This window comes from Panthera onca, chromosome D1 (assembly GCF_046562875.1).
Source record: "Panthera onca isolate mPanOnc1 chromosome D1, mPanOnc1 haplotype 2, whole genome shotgun sequence".
Lineage (NCBI taxonomy): Eukaryota > Metazoa > Chordata > Mammalia > Carnivora > Felidae > Panthera > Panthera onca.
This window is the reverse complement of record NC_138348.1, coordinates 49,497,084-49,517,901: the sequence shown is the minus strand read 5'-3', so window position 1 is coordinate 49,517,901 and position 20,818 is coordinate 49,497,084. Positions and strand designations below refer to the sequence as shown.

General features: G+C 48.0%; 2 protein-coding genes across 5 annotated transcripts; one reads left to right on the top strand and one right to left on the bottom strand.

Annotated features, from left to right (window-relative positions):
* Positions 1 to 1,559: 1,559 nt before the first annotated feature.
* On the top strand, positions 1,560 to 9,091 carry AKIP1 (A-kinase interacting protein 1). Of its 4 annotated transcripts, none has more exons than XM_060605961.3 (6): positions 1,564 to 1,738; positions 1,961 to 2,188; positions 2,652 to 2,732; positions 4,918 to 5,022; positions 6,606 to 6,680; positions 8,876 to 9,091. In XM_060605961.3, the coding sequence occupies exons 1-6, from the start codon at positions 1,721 to 1,723 to the stop codon at positions 9,014 to 9,016; spliced, it is 648 nt and encodes a 215-aa protein (XP_060461944.3). In that variant the 5' UTR covers positions 1,564 to 1,720; the 3' UTR covers positions 9,017 to 9,091. The 4 variants fall into 4 exon arrangements, with proteins under 4 accessions (XP_081646432.1, XP_060461944.3, XP_081646433.1 ...); XM_081790307.1 differs by having other exon boundaries at positions 1,577 to 1,734; XM_060605962.3 differs by having other exon boundaries at positions 1,654 to 1,742.
* Positions 9,092 to 9,443: 352 nt separating this feature from the next.
* On the bottom strand, positions 9,444 to 19,016 carry CD1H11orf16 (chromosome D1 C11orf16 homolog). Its single transcript, XM_060605969.3, is given in 7 exon segments — positions 9,444 to 10,517; positions 10,520 to 10,636; positions 13,495 to 14,154; positions 14,751 to 14,985; positions 16,779 to 16,935; positions 18,239 to 18,423; positions 18,914 to 19,016. Coding segments are annotated over 7 exon segments (1,698 nt in total). The 5' UTR covers positions 18,962 to 19,016; the 3' UTR covers positions 9,444 to 10,221.
* Positions 19,017 to 20,818: the final 1,802 nt, after the last annotated feature.

Here is a 20,818-nt window from a genome sequence, read left to right as displayed (position 1 = left end):
AACTGAAAAGTATCCCTTCCTCCTCTAAGCCTCATAGCACTTTATCAATCTTATAACAACAGCTTATGAACAAAATCTTAATATTTGGCCTCTGGCATTACAGATTTTATGTTCATCATTCTCTCGTTTTTATTCTGCTTTAACCTGATCCATTTCTATTTTCCACAAGTCCTAGAACAGTGCTTGGAGCGTTATAATGCTAGTTAAATCTGTGGAGCACTTACTGTTTGCAAGGCATTGGGCTAAGCATTTTAGAGGATTTATCTCACACACAAAAAAAACCCAGCAACCCAATTCCTACTTCACTGCATTCAGGAGCTATTTTTAGCCCCTTCTGTCACAGATAAAAAATACTAGATGCACCTTAAACTCAGTAAACAAAATGAACATGGTCCCCACTCTCAAGAAGCTTACAGTCCAGGAGGTTGGTACTATTAGTATCCCTATGTATAGAGAAGAGGAAAAGCGAAGTTCAAAGAAGTAACTTGTTCGCCCAGAATCAACACAGCAAAAAAGTGGCAAAGTCTGAATTCAAACTCAGCTCTCCAGACTGGATATTCGGGACCATGTGCGCCTAACCACTAAGTTCTAAAGGAGGCAATAAAAACCATTTACTGAAGGAAAAGTTTTAGAATATTTTACACTACACTGAAAATATCCCAATGATAACGAAGACTTTTACTTAATTTCCTTCTGTGAGAGGAAAGCAGGAAATGAGCCACAGTGCAGATGGAGGTTGCAGTGGTATCCTGGTGGCCCAGAACTGCTGATCAAGCCATCTGCTGAGGAGACTAGGTCAGCACTGATTTCCTCGTGTCCATTAAAATGACCCCTAATGAGCAGTATCCCTTACAGTGGTTCTTCCTGAACGTCAAGGCTTTGCTGTGCTGGCTGTGCGCAGTGTGGTGTAGCCCAGTCGCTAATTAGCAGCGAGACCTTGGGCTATATACCTTCTATCAAATAACCCAGAGGTGAGGAATGGAGAGGAAGAAAACGATGCATAGCTTCTTACTTAAACGTTGCTGCAACTATTCTTGAAAGCTGGGTTCAACCCCCCAAGAGAAGAGGCTTCCAAAAATGTGTGAGTCCCTACTCTCCACCGGAGAAGTTAGAAAGCCGCCACGATGAGACTACGGAGCTGTACGTAGAACTCAGATGCCCCTCCGGCCCTGAACACCTGTCTTCTGGCGGAGGGCCCCGCGTCCCACTGCCCACAGCCGGCGTGCCACACTCTTCTCCAAGCGCCACCTTGGCGGCCTCACTGTGTGGCCTCACCTCATCTCAAAGTTTTTAGAGTAGCGGTATCCCAAACTATGGACCAGGCAGAAAAAGGCTCCTGGAGGCAGGTGTCTTATTCCCCACAGTTTCTTAGCCCAACAGGCGACCAACTAACTTTACTCCGAGTCCATCTCGTAAAGCGCTGGAGATGACCTCGGAGGACATGGCCCCCAGCCCAGGGGTCCCACCGCAGGCGCAGAATGGCCGGCCCCGGCCCCGGTTCGACTCAGACTTCCACGCCCCGCACGCCGCCAAGCCCCGCCCCTGCGCCTGGCAGTTAGCCCGGCAACCGGCGCTCCCGGGCCGCCGCCGGGACGCAAAAGGCGTGGTCGGCGCAGGCCCCAGGCCCAGCCCCCCCCCCCCCCCCTCCCGCCAATGGCCTGCTGCGCCGGCGCCGGGTTCTCCAGGTCCAGCCTTCCCTCTCCAACACAGGGCTGGGCGCATGCGCCTGGAAAGGCGAGTGGGTGAGGGCCCCCTACCGAGGGGAGGGGGGGAGACGGAAATGGAGGGAATCTGCTCGCACCAGCTGGCCCCCGGACGGGCACCGGCCCGAGGGCACGTTGGGGGCGGAACTGGGGGCGGTGGTCGCCGGGGAGGTTGAATCTGGGCTCCCATCCGCAGCGGGAGTAGGGTCGCGGCGGCCCGCTGACCAGCCCGCGTTTGTGTGTATGTACCCGCGCAGGGAGACATGGAGAACTGTTTGGCGGCCGCGGCGCTGAACGGGGTGGACCGACGTGCCCTGCAGCGCACGGCTAGGCTGGGTCAAGAAGTGCTGGAGCGGGCCAAGAGGAGGGCGGTGGACTGGCATTCGCGGGAGCTCCCCCAAAGCAGCGTGGGGGTCACTTCCCGGGAACAGCCTGACCGAGAAAGATGGCCAGCAGCCGGCCCCCAGCGCCTTCTCTCGGGAGAGGTGAGGGCTCCTGTGCTGGGGGACCAGCCCATTCATTCGCTCCTGGTGGCCTGCTGGCAACCTGGGGACGCCCAGCAGAAGCACCTGAGGGGTCCTGTCCTTGGCGGAAGCTGTAAAGTAACGGGACAATGAACGGAAAGCCCCCTGAAAACTCTTGACATTTGACAGATTCTTGTTGGGTAGTTTAGGGTACCGCTAGTGGTCGGCCCTGGTATGTTACTTTTTTTATATATATAAAAAAATCTTACATGTTACCACCTGATTTTACAGGAAAGCTAGCAAACCTTTCCTTGTCCTGGATAAATTCCTATTAGATTGGAATTCTTTCTCAGTAAGGTTCTTCTTACTGACTTAAATTTGCAGGGGCCTTTTGAAAAGCAAAAAAGATGCCATTCTCCAAATGACTTCATTCTCCAGTAGGGAATACCACATCTCACCTGTGATTTGCCATTTATTCAAATAGAGAGAAGAAAGACAACCAACCCTCAGTGCTTCCTTCAGAACAATGGCAGAATTCATGGACTATACTTCAAGTCAGTGTGGGGTAAGTTGGTGTAAGCCAAAGCCATGCCCTTGATCCACCTGCAGATGGATCACAAAGTGGATCTTTGCAGAATTTAGGGAGAATCTGGAGACTACCTGTTTGCCCTGCCCCACCTTCAAGGGCAGGTTGTAAACAGGGATTTAAACCGGGTGATAAATCCAAATTAGAATTTATTCAACAAATATTGGGTGTCCAGTTCTGTAGGTATTATTGAGGATACAGACTATTGGGGGAGGAGGGGTGGGAAGCTTATTTGCTGACTTCCAAAACAATCAAGTCCAGATATTAGGGATTTTTTTTAACTTTGAACTGAACTAAAGTTAAAAAACATCAGTAAGGTCACTCTAAACTGGAACTGAGCCTTTCTGGTTTTCGAAATGTATTGAAACAAAAACAGAAACAAATTCCCTACACTAGAATTTAACCTCTGTTTTAAGTCCCTGGTAATTTGTTTTTAAGTATGTCCCTATGAGTCCATATCACTTGTTGGCCACAAAGATGGTTATGTGGAACCCTCATAACCTGATGAGTACCCTCATCAGAGGTGGTGTGGCTTACTAGCAGGAGCAGCCTCCCAGGAATCACACCCATGTTCCGCCACTTTCTGGCTATGATGCCCTGGGCCTGCTAGTCTCTCTCAGCCTACCTTCCCTGTCATAAAATGAAGATCTCTAAAGTGCTTTCCAGCCTCTAGAGTCTGTTTCTTCGGTTTCCACTGAGAGATGAACACCAGAAAATTGTCATGAACTGTCAGCATGAGGGACTTAAGTGATATTTTTGGTACCATTCACTGAAATGAGTGTACAAAGGTTTTAAAGACTCTCTTCTCAAAACCATACACTAAGTCATCTTTAAGTACTTTGAAGGAAAGGTGAAGGCAGGCCAGCCTGCATCCAAGGAAATTACCTGCATGGAAGATACTCTGTTATCTAGAAGTTATGGCAGACTCTGTGGTCTCTTCCAGCCTTAACATGATGTGATTCTTAATGTGGTTATAAGGATGCTGGTCTACAAGGGAGAAGGAAGAGAATACCTTGTTTCAATTTCATCTATTGAGATTTTTAAAAATCTCTTCTCTCTCTACATCTTTTGTAAAAGCCCTCTGACTCCAAGAACAGGATTCCTATCAATGAGATATGGCCCAGAGAATATTTTTGTGTTATTCTGTTAGTTTTAGAAAAATCCATCACTTCAGCTTTTCTTTGAAGTGATCAACTTAAACATTTTGGTACATGGTTCGGTAAAAGGAATAACGTTGATCTTTGGTTTGAGGTTTAGCAAAATGGTGTTCTTCATTTTGATTTTCAGTCCATACTTCATATTTTCACTCTGGATGGAGTCTCAGAATCCCGTGGCTTTCTTGAGATAGAATTAAGACGTGTTCTGAGCTTGCTTTTACAATTTTGAAGGAGCCCCTAAAATACATCATTAGACCTATGTCCTGAAGTGCTATCCCCAGCTTCTCATTCTTTTGGTCTCATGCCTTAAACACTTTTTGTACACTGTGTTCAAAACAAGCAGGCTTGTGATGTCCTCATCATTAGTCATAATCAAGGGCAAGTTTAAGGTTAACTTCGAGGGGGAGGAAGGAAGTAGACAAGAAAAAATGTAACTGCTTTCTGATCCTTTGGATTATTATCCTTAAATTACAGACCTCTTCCTCCCCTCCCCCTCATGGACAGAACGATTGCCTAGCTGTTGAGTTTTTGTTACATTTCCTGTTGTATTTCTAAGTCTCAAGGAGATGCACCTCTCTTCCCTTGTCCTTGTCTGGGACTTAGACAATAAAAATGGAACAGCTCATCAGAATTTGTGATGAGAGGAGGTGGAAGGGCATATGTACTTGACATTAGGGCAAAGACGTTGTGACAATTATTTAACCTGGCAGAGAGCATCGTCCTGCCCAACTGTAGGTGGCCAGAATTCTTGCCCTACAAAGACAGCAGATGGCAGCAAAGTGATGCCAAATGAAGTTTCCTTCTCTGCAGCTACTTTACATGGGCTCAGAGTTGTTCCTTAACTTCAGAGGCCTGTCAAGAGACTGGATAATTTACCTTTGCTCTGATGCCTCCCTCCTTAACCACATTTTCCCCAAGTAGCAGGCAGGCTTTTGGGTTTTTTGTTTTTTTTTTTTAATTTGATCAGACTATTTGGTTACCCAATATCTTTCACATTACTTCTATAGAAATATTATTCATCTGTACTGGAGGATGGAGGGGCAGCCCACGTCTCTCGTTATCACAGAAGGAAGTCGGAATTGCATTTGTGCTGTGACAGGAGGAATGGTCAGGTATGTATCCTCAGCTGTCCGTGCCATGCTCTTAGTACGCACATACACACACCCACACACCCACCACCACCCCCGAAGTGATACCCTGTAATTAGGAGTTCCTGCTGGATTTGTATTTGGGGGATTACTTTGTGTCTCAGCATTACAGTGTTCAATGGAAATGTATCAACCCCCAGCCTTGGAGACCTCGCAGCAATGAACACGAAATAGGATTTTGTCCAAAAGATAAGATTGATGCCACTGCAGCATCTTCAGTTGAGCCTGAAATCCTGAGTCCCAGGATCCTTGGACAGGCTTAAAGAGGAGAGCTTCAAATGTCCTCACCTACATCTACAGATGCGAAAGAGGTTTTTAATAATCACATACTTCACCCTAAGTTAGTGATAATTATCATGTCTTTGGTAATTTTAAAAAAGGAAGTGTAAGGAGGGGGGGGGGTCTCTTGTAACAATTCTTTTCCTAAAATATTAGAACATAAACTACTAGTATTAGGAATAATTATAGGCCTGTTACTACAGTCTTACCTGTCTTTTACCACATGTTCTGGGGAAGCCAAAGATTCTACTTGTTGAACTGATGCCATAGGAGTCCATTGTTGTTTTTGAAGAGAGTAGGGTTTTGTTTTGTTTTGCTCTTTTTAAACTCTCCTAGTTGTACTTGAAGACAGCAAACTTAAGTTCAGAGTCTAATCCACAGATTGGATTCCTGACTTCTCTGGCCTGTGGGTTTAGGGAAAGGACAGGAGAATGGCCACAGGGATGTGAGTGAGGGCTGGATGCACGCTGGAAGCCCCTCCCGTTTCCCTGGCATGTGTGGAGCACCAACACGGCCCAAATCTTGGGTTCCCTTTTCTTGCCTGATCCTAAGGGGGTTACGTGTGAGCAAGGGTCAGTCCTGCCCCTCCCATCCCTTCCTATAAAATGTAAGTTAGTGCTTCTAAGGGAGATCGACTTTATCAGTTCTGCCTTTCCCCTCTAGTACCCCCACTCCTGGGAGAAGCATAGAAGAGAATTTTATTTTCTGAGAGCCTGCTAAGTGTCAGTCACTCTTGCACTTAAAATCTCCAATCTAGTATCCCCATGTTGTAGACTAAGAAACGGACTTAGAGAAATTAATCCACCCCTTTTTGTAAAGCAGGAGATAGGATTCAAATTCAGGTCTGTCTCCAAAGCCCATATAAGTATAAAAAAGAATCATGGTAGGGGTGCCTGGGTGGCTCAGTCAGGTAAACGTGCAACTTTGGCTCAGGTCATGATTTCGCAGTTCGTGGGTTCGACCCTCGTGTCAGGCTCTGTGCTCAGAGTCTGGAGCCTGCTTCAGATTCTGTATGTCTCTCTCTCCGCCCCTTACCTGCTTGCACTCTGTCACTAAAATAAATGTTTTAAATAAATAAATTAATTAATTAAATAACATGGTAAACATCTACAAATACCTCACAGAGTTCACTAAAAGCCTTAATAACTTAGGTGACAACTTGGAAGAAACTGACAGAACAATTATTAGACCCTAATAAAGTAAGAGAAAGTTTTTTGCTATAATCCAGAAGTCTGGGCACTAATCAGTGTTTCAACTTATCTCTTCAGAGAAAAGACACCTCTCTTGGTCTTGGAGTCATCTCTCACGCATCAGAGTGTGCTCTAGAGGCCTCTCAGCAGCCTGTGAGTACAGATCTTCTGTGTTCTGGGCTTCACCACCAGTGCATTCCATGAACCAGTTGACCTGGTTAGAGTGTTCTTTGTACCAGATCCATAGTATTTGAAGTTGGGAGGTTTCACCCTTGAGGAAAGAGAGCGTACAGCATTTTGATTCAATGTAAAATTATGTTTTCTTGGTATCCTTCCTTCACTTGAAACTTAAGGGATACTCTTTGTGCTTGGGCTCATACTTGCGGTTGGAAAGAATGTGAAGTATTCACATCTCCATTCCTACGGCCCAGCTGGGCTGGCACTGGGTCCTGCTGGAATCCCACCATCTGTTCAAGCAGCAGGGGGGTGCTGACCCTCCTGCTTACAAAGTGAAAACCATTGCTGAAATTCTGAAACATATACATTTGGTTAGATCGAGTTCCAAAACATTTGAAGGGATTTGTTCTCATTTTCCACAAATGTTTCCCTGCAAAAACGCAGTGATGAGTTTTTCATTTTTAGAATAAAGTACTCATTAGTTCATGAACCCAGGGAATTTTCTGGAAGTTGGAAGGGCTGGAATTCTGAGAAAAGGAACTCCAGCATGTTGCTGGAATAGTTTGCTTAATCTTTATTTGTCTATAGTGTACTACTAGCCAGGATTCGGAATATGCTAGAGTTAGTGGCAATGAAGAATATCTGCTTCTAGCACAGATAAGTTGTAAGGTTTAGATGCCTCCCATGCTTGCTGAATTTTGGTAATGCTAATCTGCCCGATATTCATGGTGTTGCAATCACAGATGCCAGTCTTACCCCTGTGTTTCCTTTTATGCAGACAAATGAAGTATCCTTGGCTTTCTATGATTCCAATATAGCCGAATTTTCTGAAACCGACTTTTGTGTACTTAGTTGATGTCCAATGCATAGTTGTGGTAGAGTCCTATGCATTCGTGTCACTTAAATGATAATAAGGCCAATTTTGCAGTAACTGAGTGTGAAAGAACAGAGGTTAAAGCAGCTTTGGAAAAAGTTCACTTTATTTTTAATTTTTTTTAACTTTTATTTATTTGGAGAGAGACAGAGACAGCATGAGCAAGGGAGGGGCAGGGGAGGGTGAAAGAAAGAATCCCAAGCAGACTCCGCACTGTCAGTGCAGAGCCCGACGCAAGGTTCAAACCCACACAACTGTGAGATCATGACCTGAGCCAAAACTGGGAGTAGAAAGCTCAAGCAAATGAACCACCCAGGCGTCCGAGGAAAAGTTCACTTTAAATCTCTGCAAAGTAGAGGGCGGGAAGGCAGTTTCATAAAAGTATAAATATTACCGTTTATTCCTCCTTGTGGAATTTGCTGGCCGGTGGTTTGGTTTGGGCCGCGGGTATGGTGGTATAAAGGGCAGCTGCTCCCTGTGGCTACCCCCCCGGCCCCCCGCCCCGCCCCGCACTGAGGAAGCATGCAGGGACGTCCCAGCTGTGGGATGTGAGCTTTGGCTCTTTACTGCAGGCTCTTCTCTTCTCCTGTGTGTGGTGTTGCCGTCTGCCATCGGAACTGAGACCCCTCCTCTGGCCACACATCTACTCACTTCCCAGCCATGTGTTGAATCTGTCCTTGGAAGACGGTCTGTGTTCGGCACAGCTCTAAACATAACTCTTTCCGTTCACTCCAGTTTCCCATGCTTTGTACTGTGGGAGAACCAATCCTCCGGGGGAGGCTTTGGCCAGCCAGCCGCCTTGCTGCATGACAGAATGGGATCTACTCTAGTGTGCTCCACTTTCAGAGAAGAGAATAGTTCATCTTCCTCCTGAGTTAGCAAAGCACAGTTAAAAAGGGTCTCGTTATTCCATGGTGCCTTGTCATTACTGCTAATCCATGCTAACAAGTGCCACTGTCTGTTTTTGATCCCCAACACGATGATTGGAGTGTCCCATTTATGACCCTTCATGTTCCTGTAACATTCTAGCGCTTACAAAGTGTTTTCACGTACATGTTGTGAGGTAGGTATTATCACAGTTTTAGAAATAAGGGAACAGGCACAAGGAGAGGCGGAGACTTACCTAAATGACATTCCTGTTGTCTTCCCAGGCTGACTTGAAAGCAGGACCTCCATGTCCCACATCAGTGCTTTGTTCCACTGTACTTCTGGCACACAGGGGTCACCTTGCTGGAGGTGCCCTGATGGCACTGTGATAGAAAATCTCTAAACCGCTAATATATGCTTTTTCTTGCAGGCTGAGAACATCTCTAAGGACCTCTACATAGAAGTATATCCAGGGACCTATTCCGTCACTGTGGGTGCAAATGATTTAACCAAGACTCACGTGGTAGCAGTGGACTCAGGACAAAGTGTGGACTTGGTCTTCGCCGTATGATGTTGACCATCACGGCCATCGCATCACCTTTTCTTAAGTAGCAAGAAGAATAAAGTCACCATATGATTCTCTTAATATTTACACATTACTCCTGCTTTTAGTGCTGACTGTAGAGGGTCAGTCTTCCTGGGAACTGGAGTTTGTCTCTTTCAGTGCCTATTTTAACTTAAAATTCTGAAAGTGCCCGCCCCCCCCCTTTGGCTGAAAATAATAATGTAATGATGCTATCTGAATGGTTTTTAACTGCTTACTTTCCAGGTAAAGGCTAATTATAATAAAGGGAGATGATTTGGAAATGAAGAGAATTCCTTTTTATTGGTATTAAGAGGTGAAACAGTGTCGCTCACGCACAGCTGGAGGCTTATGAAACGAGGGCAGAGAGGCTGTGGACACATTTGCCCAAAGCAGGCCAATCACCCCCTGCAGCTTCTGTGGAGGAGGCATCCTCGAGTAATCTCCTCAGGCCCCTGTCAGGGACCCCTGGCCGTGGCCACCAGACTCCTGTGCCCCTTGCAGCAGGTGCCTTCCTGCCGCTCATCTGCCGGGAAGTCTTAACAGGTGAAGATGCTGCTGCTTACTCGACTGTCACCTGAGGCCTGCACTCTGCCTCCGTCCATTGAAGAAGGACTTGTCAACCACTTTGTAATGCCTCCTCAAGTATTTACCACCACTACTCTTTTAGCTTCCTATTAAAAAAAATCCTGAGAGTCTTATGCTGACTATAATTATAAGGCTCAAAAGTCACAGATTTTATTTATTTATGTGCACTGGGGAGGGGCAGAGAGGGAGAGAGAATCCCAAGCAGGCTCCATGCTATCAGCACAGAGCCTGACACAGGGCACTACCTAAGGCTCAATCCCACAAACCGTGAGATCATGATCTGAGCTGAAGTCAGGAGTTGGACACATAACTGACTGAGCCACCCAGGCGCCCCAAAAGTCACTGGTTTTCAAAAGTCCTTGATGTGCCCTAAACTTCTTTAAGGTACCGTGTCAACAGTATTCCATCTGTCTGTTTGGTTGCCTGGTAATTCATCTCATTCAGAATGTAACAAGTCTTTCCTCAGGATGAATGCCAATATTTTATATGATGAAAACTAAGTTTTATGTAGAGCTATATTAGCATTCCTAGGGAGGAACAGACTCCCATGGACAGAGGCCTGATAAAACAGACCCATGCCCATCACCCTAGGGTAAAGTGTCATTTCAGTGGGATCCTGGCCTCCCCAAGGGATCCTGGCCTCCCCAAGCCTTGTGAGTTCCGTAAGCCTTCTGAAACTGAATGCAAAATCGTGGGTCTGTGCGGTTTCCTGGGAAGAGAGCATGGGATTTTTCGTTCTCAAAAGGAGCATGAAGAACCACGCAAGGAGTCCTTGAGAAGCCCCTTCCCGACCATCCTGCTTTACCTGGCTCCTCAGGGCGTTCGTTCTGAGGGCCATTCCTTTCCCTCCTGTGTGTCACTGTACCCTGGCTCCATTTTCTGTGTTCAGCTTCCTCTGGCTCTGCGGCCGCTTCATGCCGCTTGCTTCCAGGACCAGCTCCTTGGTTCTCCCCACCACTACAGTTCGTACCCTCTGTTGTTTGCCGCCCCTCTCTTTCCAGATGATGCCACGTCTTGTTCCTAAACCCCAAATTTAATTACTTATGTTGTGTGTGCCACCATGGGATGAGTCTTGATGACTGAAATAGAACCACATCACAGATCCCAGAATCTCTGAACTATCTGTAAGTGTCTGGCGCTGCTGTTTGTAAAGAGAAATAAAGTCTGGTAGTCATTTCTGGCCATTATGCTTTTTGGGTAGGTTGTATCTGATAGCCACATTTGGAACTGGGTGGAGAAGGTATCAGTCATGATTTTCAAGCCAGCCAGTATGGGAAGCAAAGGTAGCCAACTGCCACCTGTCAAAGGAGCTTGTAAATCACACTGATCACAAAGAAAAGGTGGCAAGCTGCTGGGAAAACAAGTTTTGAAAGGTTGAACAAGGCACAACAAAACATTGGGAGATGTGACTCCAAGGGGAATAGGACAGTAATCTAAAAAGGAAGGAATGCTTTACAGGAATCCATCCCTGTCCTGGCTTTGAAAACCACAGACTGAATCCTGTTTAGGTTGTAAGCATGGGAGAAGAGCAACCTAACTGGGCAGCCAGCAACCTGACCTCTCCAGAATTATTATGTGAGGATCAAACGGTAACTCAAAAATAACCAAGTGTGGAGGGCAGAGGGACCCACACGAGGGGATTCTTACAAGGCAGAGCCTAAGACTGACTGTCAAACATCGGTAGTTGATCGGTGCCATCAAGCACAATTAGGAGAAGCAAAGTAGCAGATTTCCTTAAAAGCATACAAAATCCAGAGGGGAGAAAAGGAAAGTTCTGGCATTTGCCATTGTTCCCAACCCTGGTGCACATATGGTTTTTTGCACCTCTTTTTCACTAGTTAGTTATGGCACACAATGCCCCACCTGTGACAAGGGTCAGGGATGGCCCCTTTCTCCACACCCCAACTCGAGTATATTCCCCATAGCTTTGGGCACAAGGTTGTGAGCTGGGAGAGGGCAGGTCCTGTGATCCTCATGTTTGAGCTCTAAGAATTAACCTTTGCCTGGAGCGTAACAAGTGATCTAATACCTAAGGGCAAACCAGGCTGAGTACCTGCAGGCACCATATTTATCTTCTTTATAGTCAATTAGAAATTGCTTTGGGAGGAAACAAACACTTCAGAGTGGAGCTGTTTAAATGTGGTGAGGGGCAGAGAGACTGAATGTGGATGGCTGGGCACTAGAGGGAGAGAAGAGCTTTAGGGGAAGTTTGTTTGTACTTAGCCAGGTCTGGAACCAGTCTAGGTGGAATGTTGTGCTGAGCAGAGCTATAGCAGTGGGAAGGCAGACTGGTGCCTGGGGCATGTCTGACCTCCGTGTCCCCTCTGGTTACCCCTCTGGCATTCCTCCCTGAAACTGAACCCCGTGCCGCTCAGTTGCTCCCTACAGACTCCTCTCTGTCGGATAGGTACAGCTTTTCTCTCTCCAGTCTGCTGAAGCAGGAGGCAGTGGAAGCTACGGAGAATTTAGCATGAAAACTCTAGGTTTGGGCACCATTTTCTTTATAATATCACTTGTAGAGAGGGTATATCTGGTAGAAACAGTTGTTTCCAAGTAGCTTCTGCCAGTACCTCTCACAGCCTCTCACTATAAGATCAGGGACCTATTTTACAGGAGCCCAAGAACCTGCCCCCCCCCTTTTATATTATCAATACAGAGTTTCCTCTCAGGGGAGGAGGAGCTCAGCTGCACACAGCTGGATTCTTGTTTCTCTAGTTACCCCCCTCTCAGAGGTGGGGGAAAGATCCCCATCTTGAAAACCAAAGAAGGTCTAGAGCCCTCAGTTTAAATCCAACAGCAGCCAACCCCTGTCCATTCCCAACCACCCCAAAGCCCAAAGCCCAGGGGCCCAGGAGTCACCAAGAAAGTTTCTCAGTGTAGAAATAATTTAACTTTCTGGAACTGAAGACCGATTAAGTTTTTACCCCTGGGGCAAGATTGAAATCCTCAGGGGCTCAGAGGTCCTTCTGGCTGAGCCTCAGCTCTCCTGGAAATAGGGCGGTGGCCTTAAACAGGGACACACAGTGGGTCCCAATGTGGGTGGTGCCTCAAGATCCTCAAGCCCTTAGGAGTGGTATTCTTTAACCACATAGCCTCCTGCCTCAGATTGAATGTTCATTTAGTTCACTGGATGTTAGCCCCAAGAATCTGGTCTAGGGCTGGGCTCATCCCATCCACCTCTGCCAGCTGACGTAGGCTTCTGCTCTTGCTGGGGCTTACTGGGAATTAAATTTGACAGAGGTGAAGCATGTCAGCGATAGACTGCTTCTAAACCTATGAGGGGAGCATGTCTCACACTTCATAGCTCAAGGTGAAGGTGAGGATGGCTGTGGATTGCCAACAACAATCCCTTTGTAAGCCATTGGGATTACAATCCCTTGTAAGGAGTGAGCAGCATGACGCAGGGCCCTGCTTCTCCCCACTCTGATTTACTAAGGGGACCATCTGGGGAGTAAGGCCTGACGACCAATGTTTAAAGACCAGTTTCTGTGCTTCTCGGGACACTGAAGACTAATTGACACCTGGGGGCATTTTGACTGTTCATCTAGAGAAAACTCAAGGGCTCCAAGAAAAAAAAGTAGGGGTATGGGGCAGGCCAAAGCAGACAATGGCAGTGCCCTGTCAGCACAGACAAGTGAAGAAGGAAAATACAGTTGTTAAATAGGGATGCAAACCTTCACACAAAGATCAACCCATCTTTTCTTAGTGGGTTTTATTGTTCAGATGGAAACCCACTATTTCCCTCTTGTCCCAGCTTCCCCTTCAACATGGCCACACACCTAAGTGTTACTTCCAATCCCAGTACAGTGGACACATGCATGAGATTCCTAAGAGATACATGGGAGGGAAGGGAGCAGGGATCTCAGGAGGTGTTGTACCTGGCTTCCCAGGACAGGGCTCAGGCCCGTTTCTCCTCCAATACCTCCACTCAGGCTGGCAGAGGGCACCCTGCCTCCTCAGAGACTTCTCAAGAAGAATAGGGTCTGTGTTGACTGTGCTGTCCACCGCCAGCCTCTGCGGGAGGCGCATCTCCAGATCGTTCTCTAAATCCTCTTCCTCAGAAGAAGAGGAGGAAGAAGAGGAAGAAACACCCATGGGAGCTTGCACTGCTACTGCTTCCTCTTCTGCAGGACCCTCCAGAGGCAAAAGTTGTGCTGTGGGCTTTAGTTCCACCTCTGGATGTTCTGTGGCTGTGGCCCCTGAGGTCCTGGCTAGAGGCCACCAGGTGGGTCCTGCCCAGGAACAGTAGCAGAGGCAGGTCTGGTACGGCAGCTGGCAGCAGGCCTGGGGGAGGCAGGGCGGGCACAGGAACAGAGCGCCTGGAGAAAGCCCGCTGATGACACATCCAGTGACCGGTCCCAGCGGAGAGCAGCAAGGGGCCCAGAGGAGGGGCCCGGGGTGCTCCCTGGTTAAAGGCTTGTGCAGCCTCTCCACAGCCTTCTTCCACACAGCTGGGGGCACCCACCTGACCTGGCCCAGAGGCACAGTAGCTGTCTTGCCATTCCAGAAGTGAACAGTAATTCCTCCTCCTTTTGATGCTACATAACAGAGCAACATTTTGTCAGTTACCTCTTCTATGTCATGGCCTCAAAGCAAACCTCAGAGCAGCCTCTGCTCCGCCGGCCTCCCCTCCCTGGAGAGCCTTCCCCAGAACATTCCCTCACCCGCCCCCTATCTACCTACTGCCACTTCCCATTGCACTTGCAGGTACCTCCCTGTCTCAGTTTTCAGGTCAAAGTCAAAATGCATCCTCAGAGGGGAAAGAGGAGAGGCCTCCCCTTCTCACTGTCTAAACTGCAACGATGCTAGCTGGTGCACCCTGCAGAGGGGACTGTCCCCTTGATGACTTGATGGGGGACCCGTCATGAGTGTGGCCCCATCGCACCATAGGTTAGCTAACCTATTTAGACATAATAGTTTTAGGCTATTTTTCCCCGATGAAAAGCATTTTATAATCCAAAAGTTATGATCTTTTTTATCTGTTGCCACATCCACGATTAAGCTGCAAGTGAGGGGGTGAGGATTTTTTTTTTAACACCTCTAAGACCCTGCACTCCCCTCTGAAACACTTTTGGCTCTCTCCTACCAGCCTGGCTCCCTCCGGGGACTGATAGGTCAGAGCAGCTCCCCTTACCTCTCAGGGGGTCTCTCGCCTCCAAGCCCAAGAGAACTGTGCCAGGGCCATACCGCTGCTGGTCTGGATCCCAGGCTGCAAGCACCTTGTCCCCTGGCCGTGGTGAGTGTTCTACGCACGGCCAGAACTGAATAACATCTTCTTCTAAGACCACACTCTGCCGCTGGGCTGGCAGCTTTGGGTCTGTGGCAGTGGGAACCTCAAATTCCACAAGCAGGGCCCCCTGTCTCTCCAACTGTGGAAAAGAAAACACTCAGCGTAAGATGTGGCACTGGGAAGTAGAACAGGGAAGCACTGCAGTTCCCAGAACCAGGCCCAGGGGCTGGCTTACTCACAGTGAGGGCCAGGGGACAGAGACAGGGACAGCCCGGCTGTGGTGTGGACATTCTTCCCTCGACCTCTTTTCACCATGGGCAACTCTTGTTTATCACTTCCTGCCATTCCTTTCCCTTCCTCTTTTCCTGTCTGTCTTTGCTCCCCTATATATTTGGCCTGCAATTCCCAGGGATAACCTGCGTCCTCTGGATCTTTCCCCAGTGTACTCCCCCTCCTCCTAGCATTCCCCAAAAATGTTGTCCCTGTATCCAAGACCAACCAGGGGTCGCATATGCATCCACAGGCCCACACCCACATGGGCAAGGAGCAGCTGTGGCCTAACATGAGGGCAGCCCTCAGCACCGCCATTACATCAGTGAGGATAGGTTTGGCTCAGGAAGTGGACATCATAAAAGAGAGGGCAGGGAAGTACTTAAGCTACTGAAAGTACGCGCTGTTTTGAGAACTCGGTATGATTTTAAAGAGAAATAAATTCTGGTTACAAATTAATCACAAAAAAATTAATCATGAGACAACCCTATTACTTGAACAAAACTGTGCTAATATTTCATTGAAATTCACATTTAGTTACTGGAAAAATGACAAAATGACTTCTGAACGGAAATTCACACTAGTCTTCCCTCCATGAATCCACATGCATGAAGTTTGACGTTGAAAAGAAGAGAAAAAAGTCCCTAAGAAGTAAACAGCCACTGAAGTACAGGGTAGGTCTGACTCCCAGCATGTGGGGGACCACACTTCCGTGTGTACAGGTACAGAGGCACATGTGTGGGCAGAGGGGTTTGTTTCTTTCCTTTAGGCTGGTGCACATAATTCAACACATTGAATTTTCCTGAACAAAGCACTTTTTACTGCAAACTTTCTTCACTGTCACAGGTTCAATTGTATCCTCCTCGAATTCATCTGTTAGAGTCCAAACCCCTCCAAATATGACTTTATTTGGGAATAGGATCATAATTAGTGAAGACAAGGTCATGGTAGGCTGAGGGGGGTGGCTGCCTAATCCAATGACTGATCTCCTTTTTTTAAGTTCATTTATTTATTTGTGAGAGAAAGCACAAGCAGGGGAGGGCCAGAGAGAGAAATCTAAGCAAGCTCCATACTGTCAGCACAGAGCCCAATGCGGGGGTGGGGGCGGGGGAGGGGGAGGCTTCAAGTCACAAACTGTGAGATCATGACCTGAGCCAAAATCAAGAGTCAGACACTTAACCAAATTAGCCACCCAGGTGACCCCCAATGACTGATGCTTTTCTATAAAGGGGAAATGTGAACACGGACATGCACAGAGGGAAGACACCAATTGAAGGTGGGGCAAAGATTAGGGTGCCGCTTCTTCAAGCCAAGGAACAGCAGAGATTGGCAGCAAGCCACCAGAAGTCAATCAGAACAGGCATGTGGAACATATTCTCCCTCATAGCCTTCAGAAGAACCAATTCTGCCAACATCTGGGTTTCACTCTCCAGAACTGAGAGATAATACATTTCTATTATTTAAGCCACCCTGTTTGTGCTACTCTGTTACACAGCCCTGGAAGACTGATACACTCACTGACATTACATTTCCCTTCTGGAACCTGGCCACGAAAGACATGTGCTTATCCAAGAAACTGAACTGCTGGACACACACAGCTGAGGCATAGCAGGTGTGACAGGGCCACCCAGAGGAGGGTGCTGGGACATGCGAGGAACTTGCCTCTGGAGCAGCCTTTATCTGAGCCCAGTAATAAAAGCCATCTGGTGCCCTTCTTGCGAGGATCCATGTGTCAGCAGCATCTCCAACTCTTCCCGACCAGCCAGGCCCCTGCCATGCGGAGTCAGCAATGTGGAGACACGGGTGGTAAGATGCATATCTGCAAAAAAACACAAATGGAATTAGGGAATGGAGACGATCAAGCCCTGAAAACATCGAGAAACACGTTTCACAGATCTGAGCAGCGCCGTGGCATGTGTATGACATGTAAGGCTATATGGAACAGAAATCCATGTGAAAGGTGGCTGGCAATCTGTGGCTTCCAGTATGCTATGATACACTGCTGGAAGGGGCAGAAGGAGAGGACAGTGAAAGGGAATATCATTTGGGAATTGAGAATTGCTTCAAGGTCATCAAAATGTGATTCGCCTTGATATATTCAAGTGAATTAACACTGGTTCTGAGACTGAACAGGAGACCAGGAAAGTCCACTGGGGAGGTAAATCCTAAGGTGGCGCATGGGAATCCAGGATAGATTCATATGCGTGTTTCGATGCTAGTGCCAAAGGAGTAAAACTGGAAGGATGCTTGTGGGCTCAGAAGGGAGGAGGAACTATTTGAGCAAGGGAAGCACGGAGGAGCTGACTAGGGGCCTAAGAGACAGAAATAAAGGAGAAGCCACTCCTGAAAAGTTTTGTGGACAGGGCCAAACCAGGGGTGTGGGGGTGTGGGATGGTTGAGTCAGGGCATGGGTTTTCTGAAGCAGCCGGTTACTTTGTGGGAAAGCCTGGATACAGGGATGCTTAACTCTGGCTTTGAACGAGAAGGTCCGCATAGATGAATCCAGAAAGCTGGGCTATTAAGGGTTCAAGCTGGCATGTCCCTAACCTGGGCGGAACAGAATTGAGTGTCACGGACACAAGTGAGTCCCTGGAACTGACACCACTTTTGTGTGCTTAAAGGCTGAGCTCCCTTTCCCTCTTCTGCAATCACACTTTAGACAGCCCACGGAGGAAATTAGTCAGGAAAGGCCAGGATAACCGAGGGATACTGAGGGGACCTGTGGAGGGACGTGTGGAGGGACCTGGAGACCTCGCCTTAGCTGTTGGTTAAGCTGTTGGTTGCAGAAACCCTAATTTCTCACACAGTGCCGGGGCAAGTCTCTTGGTTAATGGTAAAATGAGCTAGAAACTCTTTAACTGGTGAATGCTTGACTGCCTTCTCTCGCACGTCTAACCTTGACACCTGCCACCCTCTACTAAGTGCTACAAGGAGTACAGTTTACACACAAGTGACATAATACCCCAAGCAACTCCTAGCCCACACAGTGAAGAAACCCTTTCAGCCTTCCCAGGAAGCAAATTGTCTCCCTCATGATATGCCATCGAGAGCCAACACCAGAGGGGAACAAAGAGGGGGGGGGGGGTGCACGTCACTTCCGCCAGAGGTGCAGCGACTAGTACCTGGTAAGGGGGATGTGCCGGCTGAGCCAGGGTGCCTGGATGGCAAAGGGGCAGGTGAAGGAGAAGTCCCAGCAGGGAGCAGCACCAGCCCAGGAGGCAGACTTCAGGGTTGAGGCCACACTGCAGTATTTGGGCAAAGGAATCCTGGGCCCCGCAGAGGATTCCATGGCCTTCAGGGAAACCACCTGTGAACAAGCACACCATTACCTGAGTTGCAGCAGAGGGCTGCTGGCTGGAGCAGGGCTCAGTTCTGCCATTAGCAGCCTCCAACTGCTCCCACAGACTGTTCTCTGAATCACCCGCCTTGAGAACCTTGGCTCAGAAGATACAGGAGGGGTTGAAAGGGCAAGAGTTGTGACTTCAGAGAAACCGAGCTTTAAATCCTTCACAGCCTGCAGGCTGCGTGCTCACTCCACCACTGTGCTTCAGCTATGGCACAGGAGAGAATATATGGGATGCACCTGGCGTATAAGCAGCTCAATGTGTGCTGGTTTTTTCCTTCTCCCCAGGTGTAGGGACTCCCGGAGGTAAAACAATACAAATATGACTGGCCTAACCCTCATGACAAACTGACCCCTAACCTAAGCCACAGACTCCCTTCCTAACCTAGTGGCCCACAGGACTAACACTAGCCCCAGGTAGAGCTGAGATCCCAGGGTTGTGTCCTCTACAGACCTGTTTAGAAGTGACAGCTGCCACCCCGCTCCCAACATCACACTCCATTGCCCCAGCCCACCAGAGCTATGTTAGGGTCTGCCCCTGCCCAAGCCCACAGGGCTGACCCCAAGGGGACTTACAGCCCCAAACTCCTCCACCTCAGCCTCAGCCCGTCTGACAGTTGGAGCTCAGAGCCTCAGCCCAACTGACTCCTGGTTGCCAAGCAGGTTGCCATGGATCCAAGACAGCAGGAACACTGTGGACTGAGTGTACTGAGCACGTGCACAGGAGTGGCAGGGGGCCTTGGGAGACATGGCAGGGGAGACAGGAGAGGTTTTCTCTTGGAAGAGGGGGAGAAAGGGCATTAGAGAGAAAGCCCATTGCAGCCTCATTTCCCCAAAGTTCAGACTTTCCCACTGCTGGAAGAGGCAGTCATGGTGGGAAGCCCTCATGACCCAGGGGAGTCCTGTGAGGGAGGGAACTGTCCCTACAGAGACTAGGGGCTACTGATCTGTCTCCACCCTGTGCAGGCAGGAGACCAGGTCGGGTGAGCCCCTGACTGGCCAAAGGACTCTAAGATAGAATGTATCTGTAGTTTAAAGCAAAATAACTAAAGATGTGGGCACAACTTTTCTGTAACAGACAGGACCCTGCTAAAGAGCAGAGTTGTGGTTACCACTTGGGGGTGATGGGAGTGGACACCAGCAACCAAGGGAACAGAAGTCTGGACTCCGCACTTATTTGAATGTCCATGGAACAGGCTGGTGTTTGAGGCATGTGACGGCCATTGTGCACCGATTATGTGCCTGGCACTGTGTTCAGGGGAGAATACCAAAAAAGTACACTGGGACATTTGCAAGTGTTTCTCCCCACATCCATTCCCCTCTTCCAACAGTTCCCATTTCCATTTGCAGACCCGTGTGATTAGGAGAGGCTGACCACACCCCCAGCTCCACAGGTATAATGAGTGTCAATCAGCACATTCCATTCCCCTGGGGTTGCTCCTGGGGTTTGGTTAAGTAGGGGCATGTTCCTGAGCCTCTCCAATCAGAATAAATCTCAAGACTTTTGTTGGGAATTCTGGATTATAGACTTTCTCTTTCCTCTCTTTCTATGCATAAATAAGAAAGTACATTGTTCTAGGGGCTTCTGGCTGCCTTTGTGGGATACTGAAGCTATTCCCAGAGAAAGGGAGAATAGACCTAAACAAAACAGGTTCTTGGTGACATTGTTGAGCCCTGACTGAAGGCAGCCCTATTGCTATACAGATTTGACTGACTGTTGCTAAAGGCTGAGTTCTTTGGTGCACAAAATTAGAGTCCAGGAAAGGCCAATGGAGTCTCTGGCAGTGAGAGAATAAGACAGGTAGGATATCAATGATGGAGGGAAAAAGGAGAATATTCCAGTTTAGGAGTCAAGAGCTAAGAGAGAAGGATGCCTTTGCAAGACTGCTTTTCTCTTTTGGAGGAAATGGGGTGTCATGAGAAAATCAAGATGTGACTATTTGGGAAAGTGCCAGATCGGTGGGAGCTTTGAAAACCAAGAAGATACATGTAAACAAAATGGTAGTCAAAGGGGATACATCATAGGGTCTTGACATCTTCACACAATGAAGTGACAGGAAATGCTTTAGGAAAAAACATCAGAGTGAGAATGTAACCAGTTAAGAATAGAGCCCAGGAGGCCAGGGAGGAGACTGTTAACAGTGACCCAGATATGATATGACAGGAGTGGAATAGGAAAATAGGAACACCAAATATTTTACCCACAACACCTGCCTGATTTGAGGCTCTTTGTTAGGTGCTAACAATTTAGAAGGAATAAGACTGTCTACTGAAGAGATAGGTGTGTAATACAGAGTGTAAAGATAGTAGGATAGGAACTGCAAGGAGATATGTGTACAAAATAAAGCAACGAGTAATG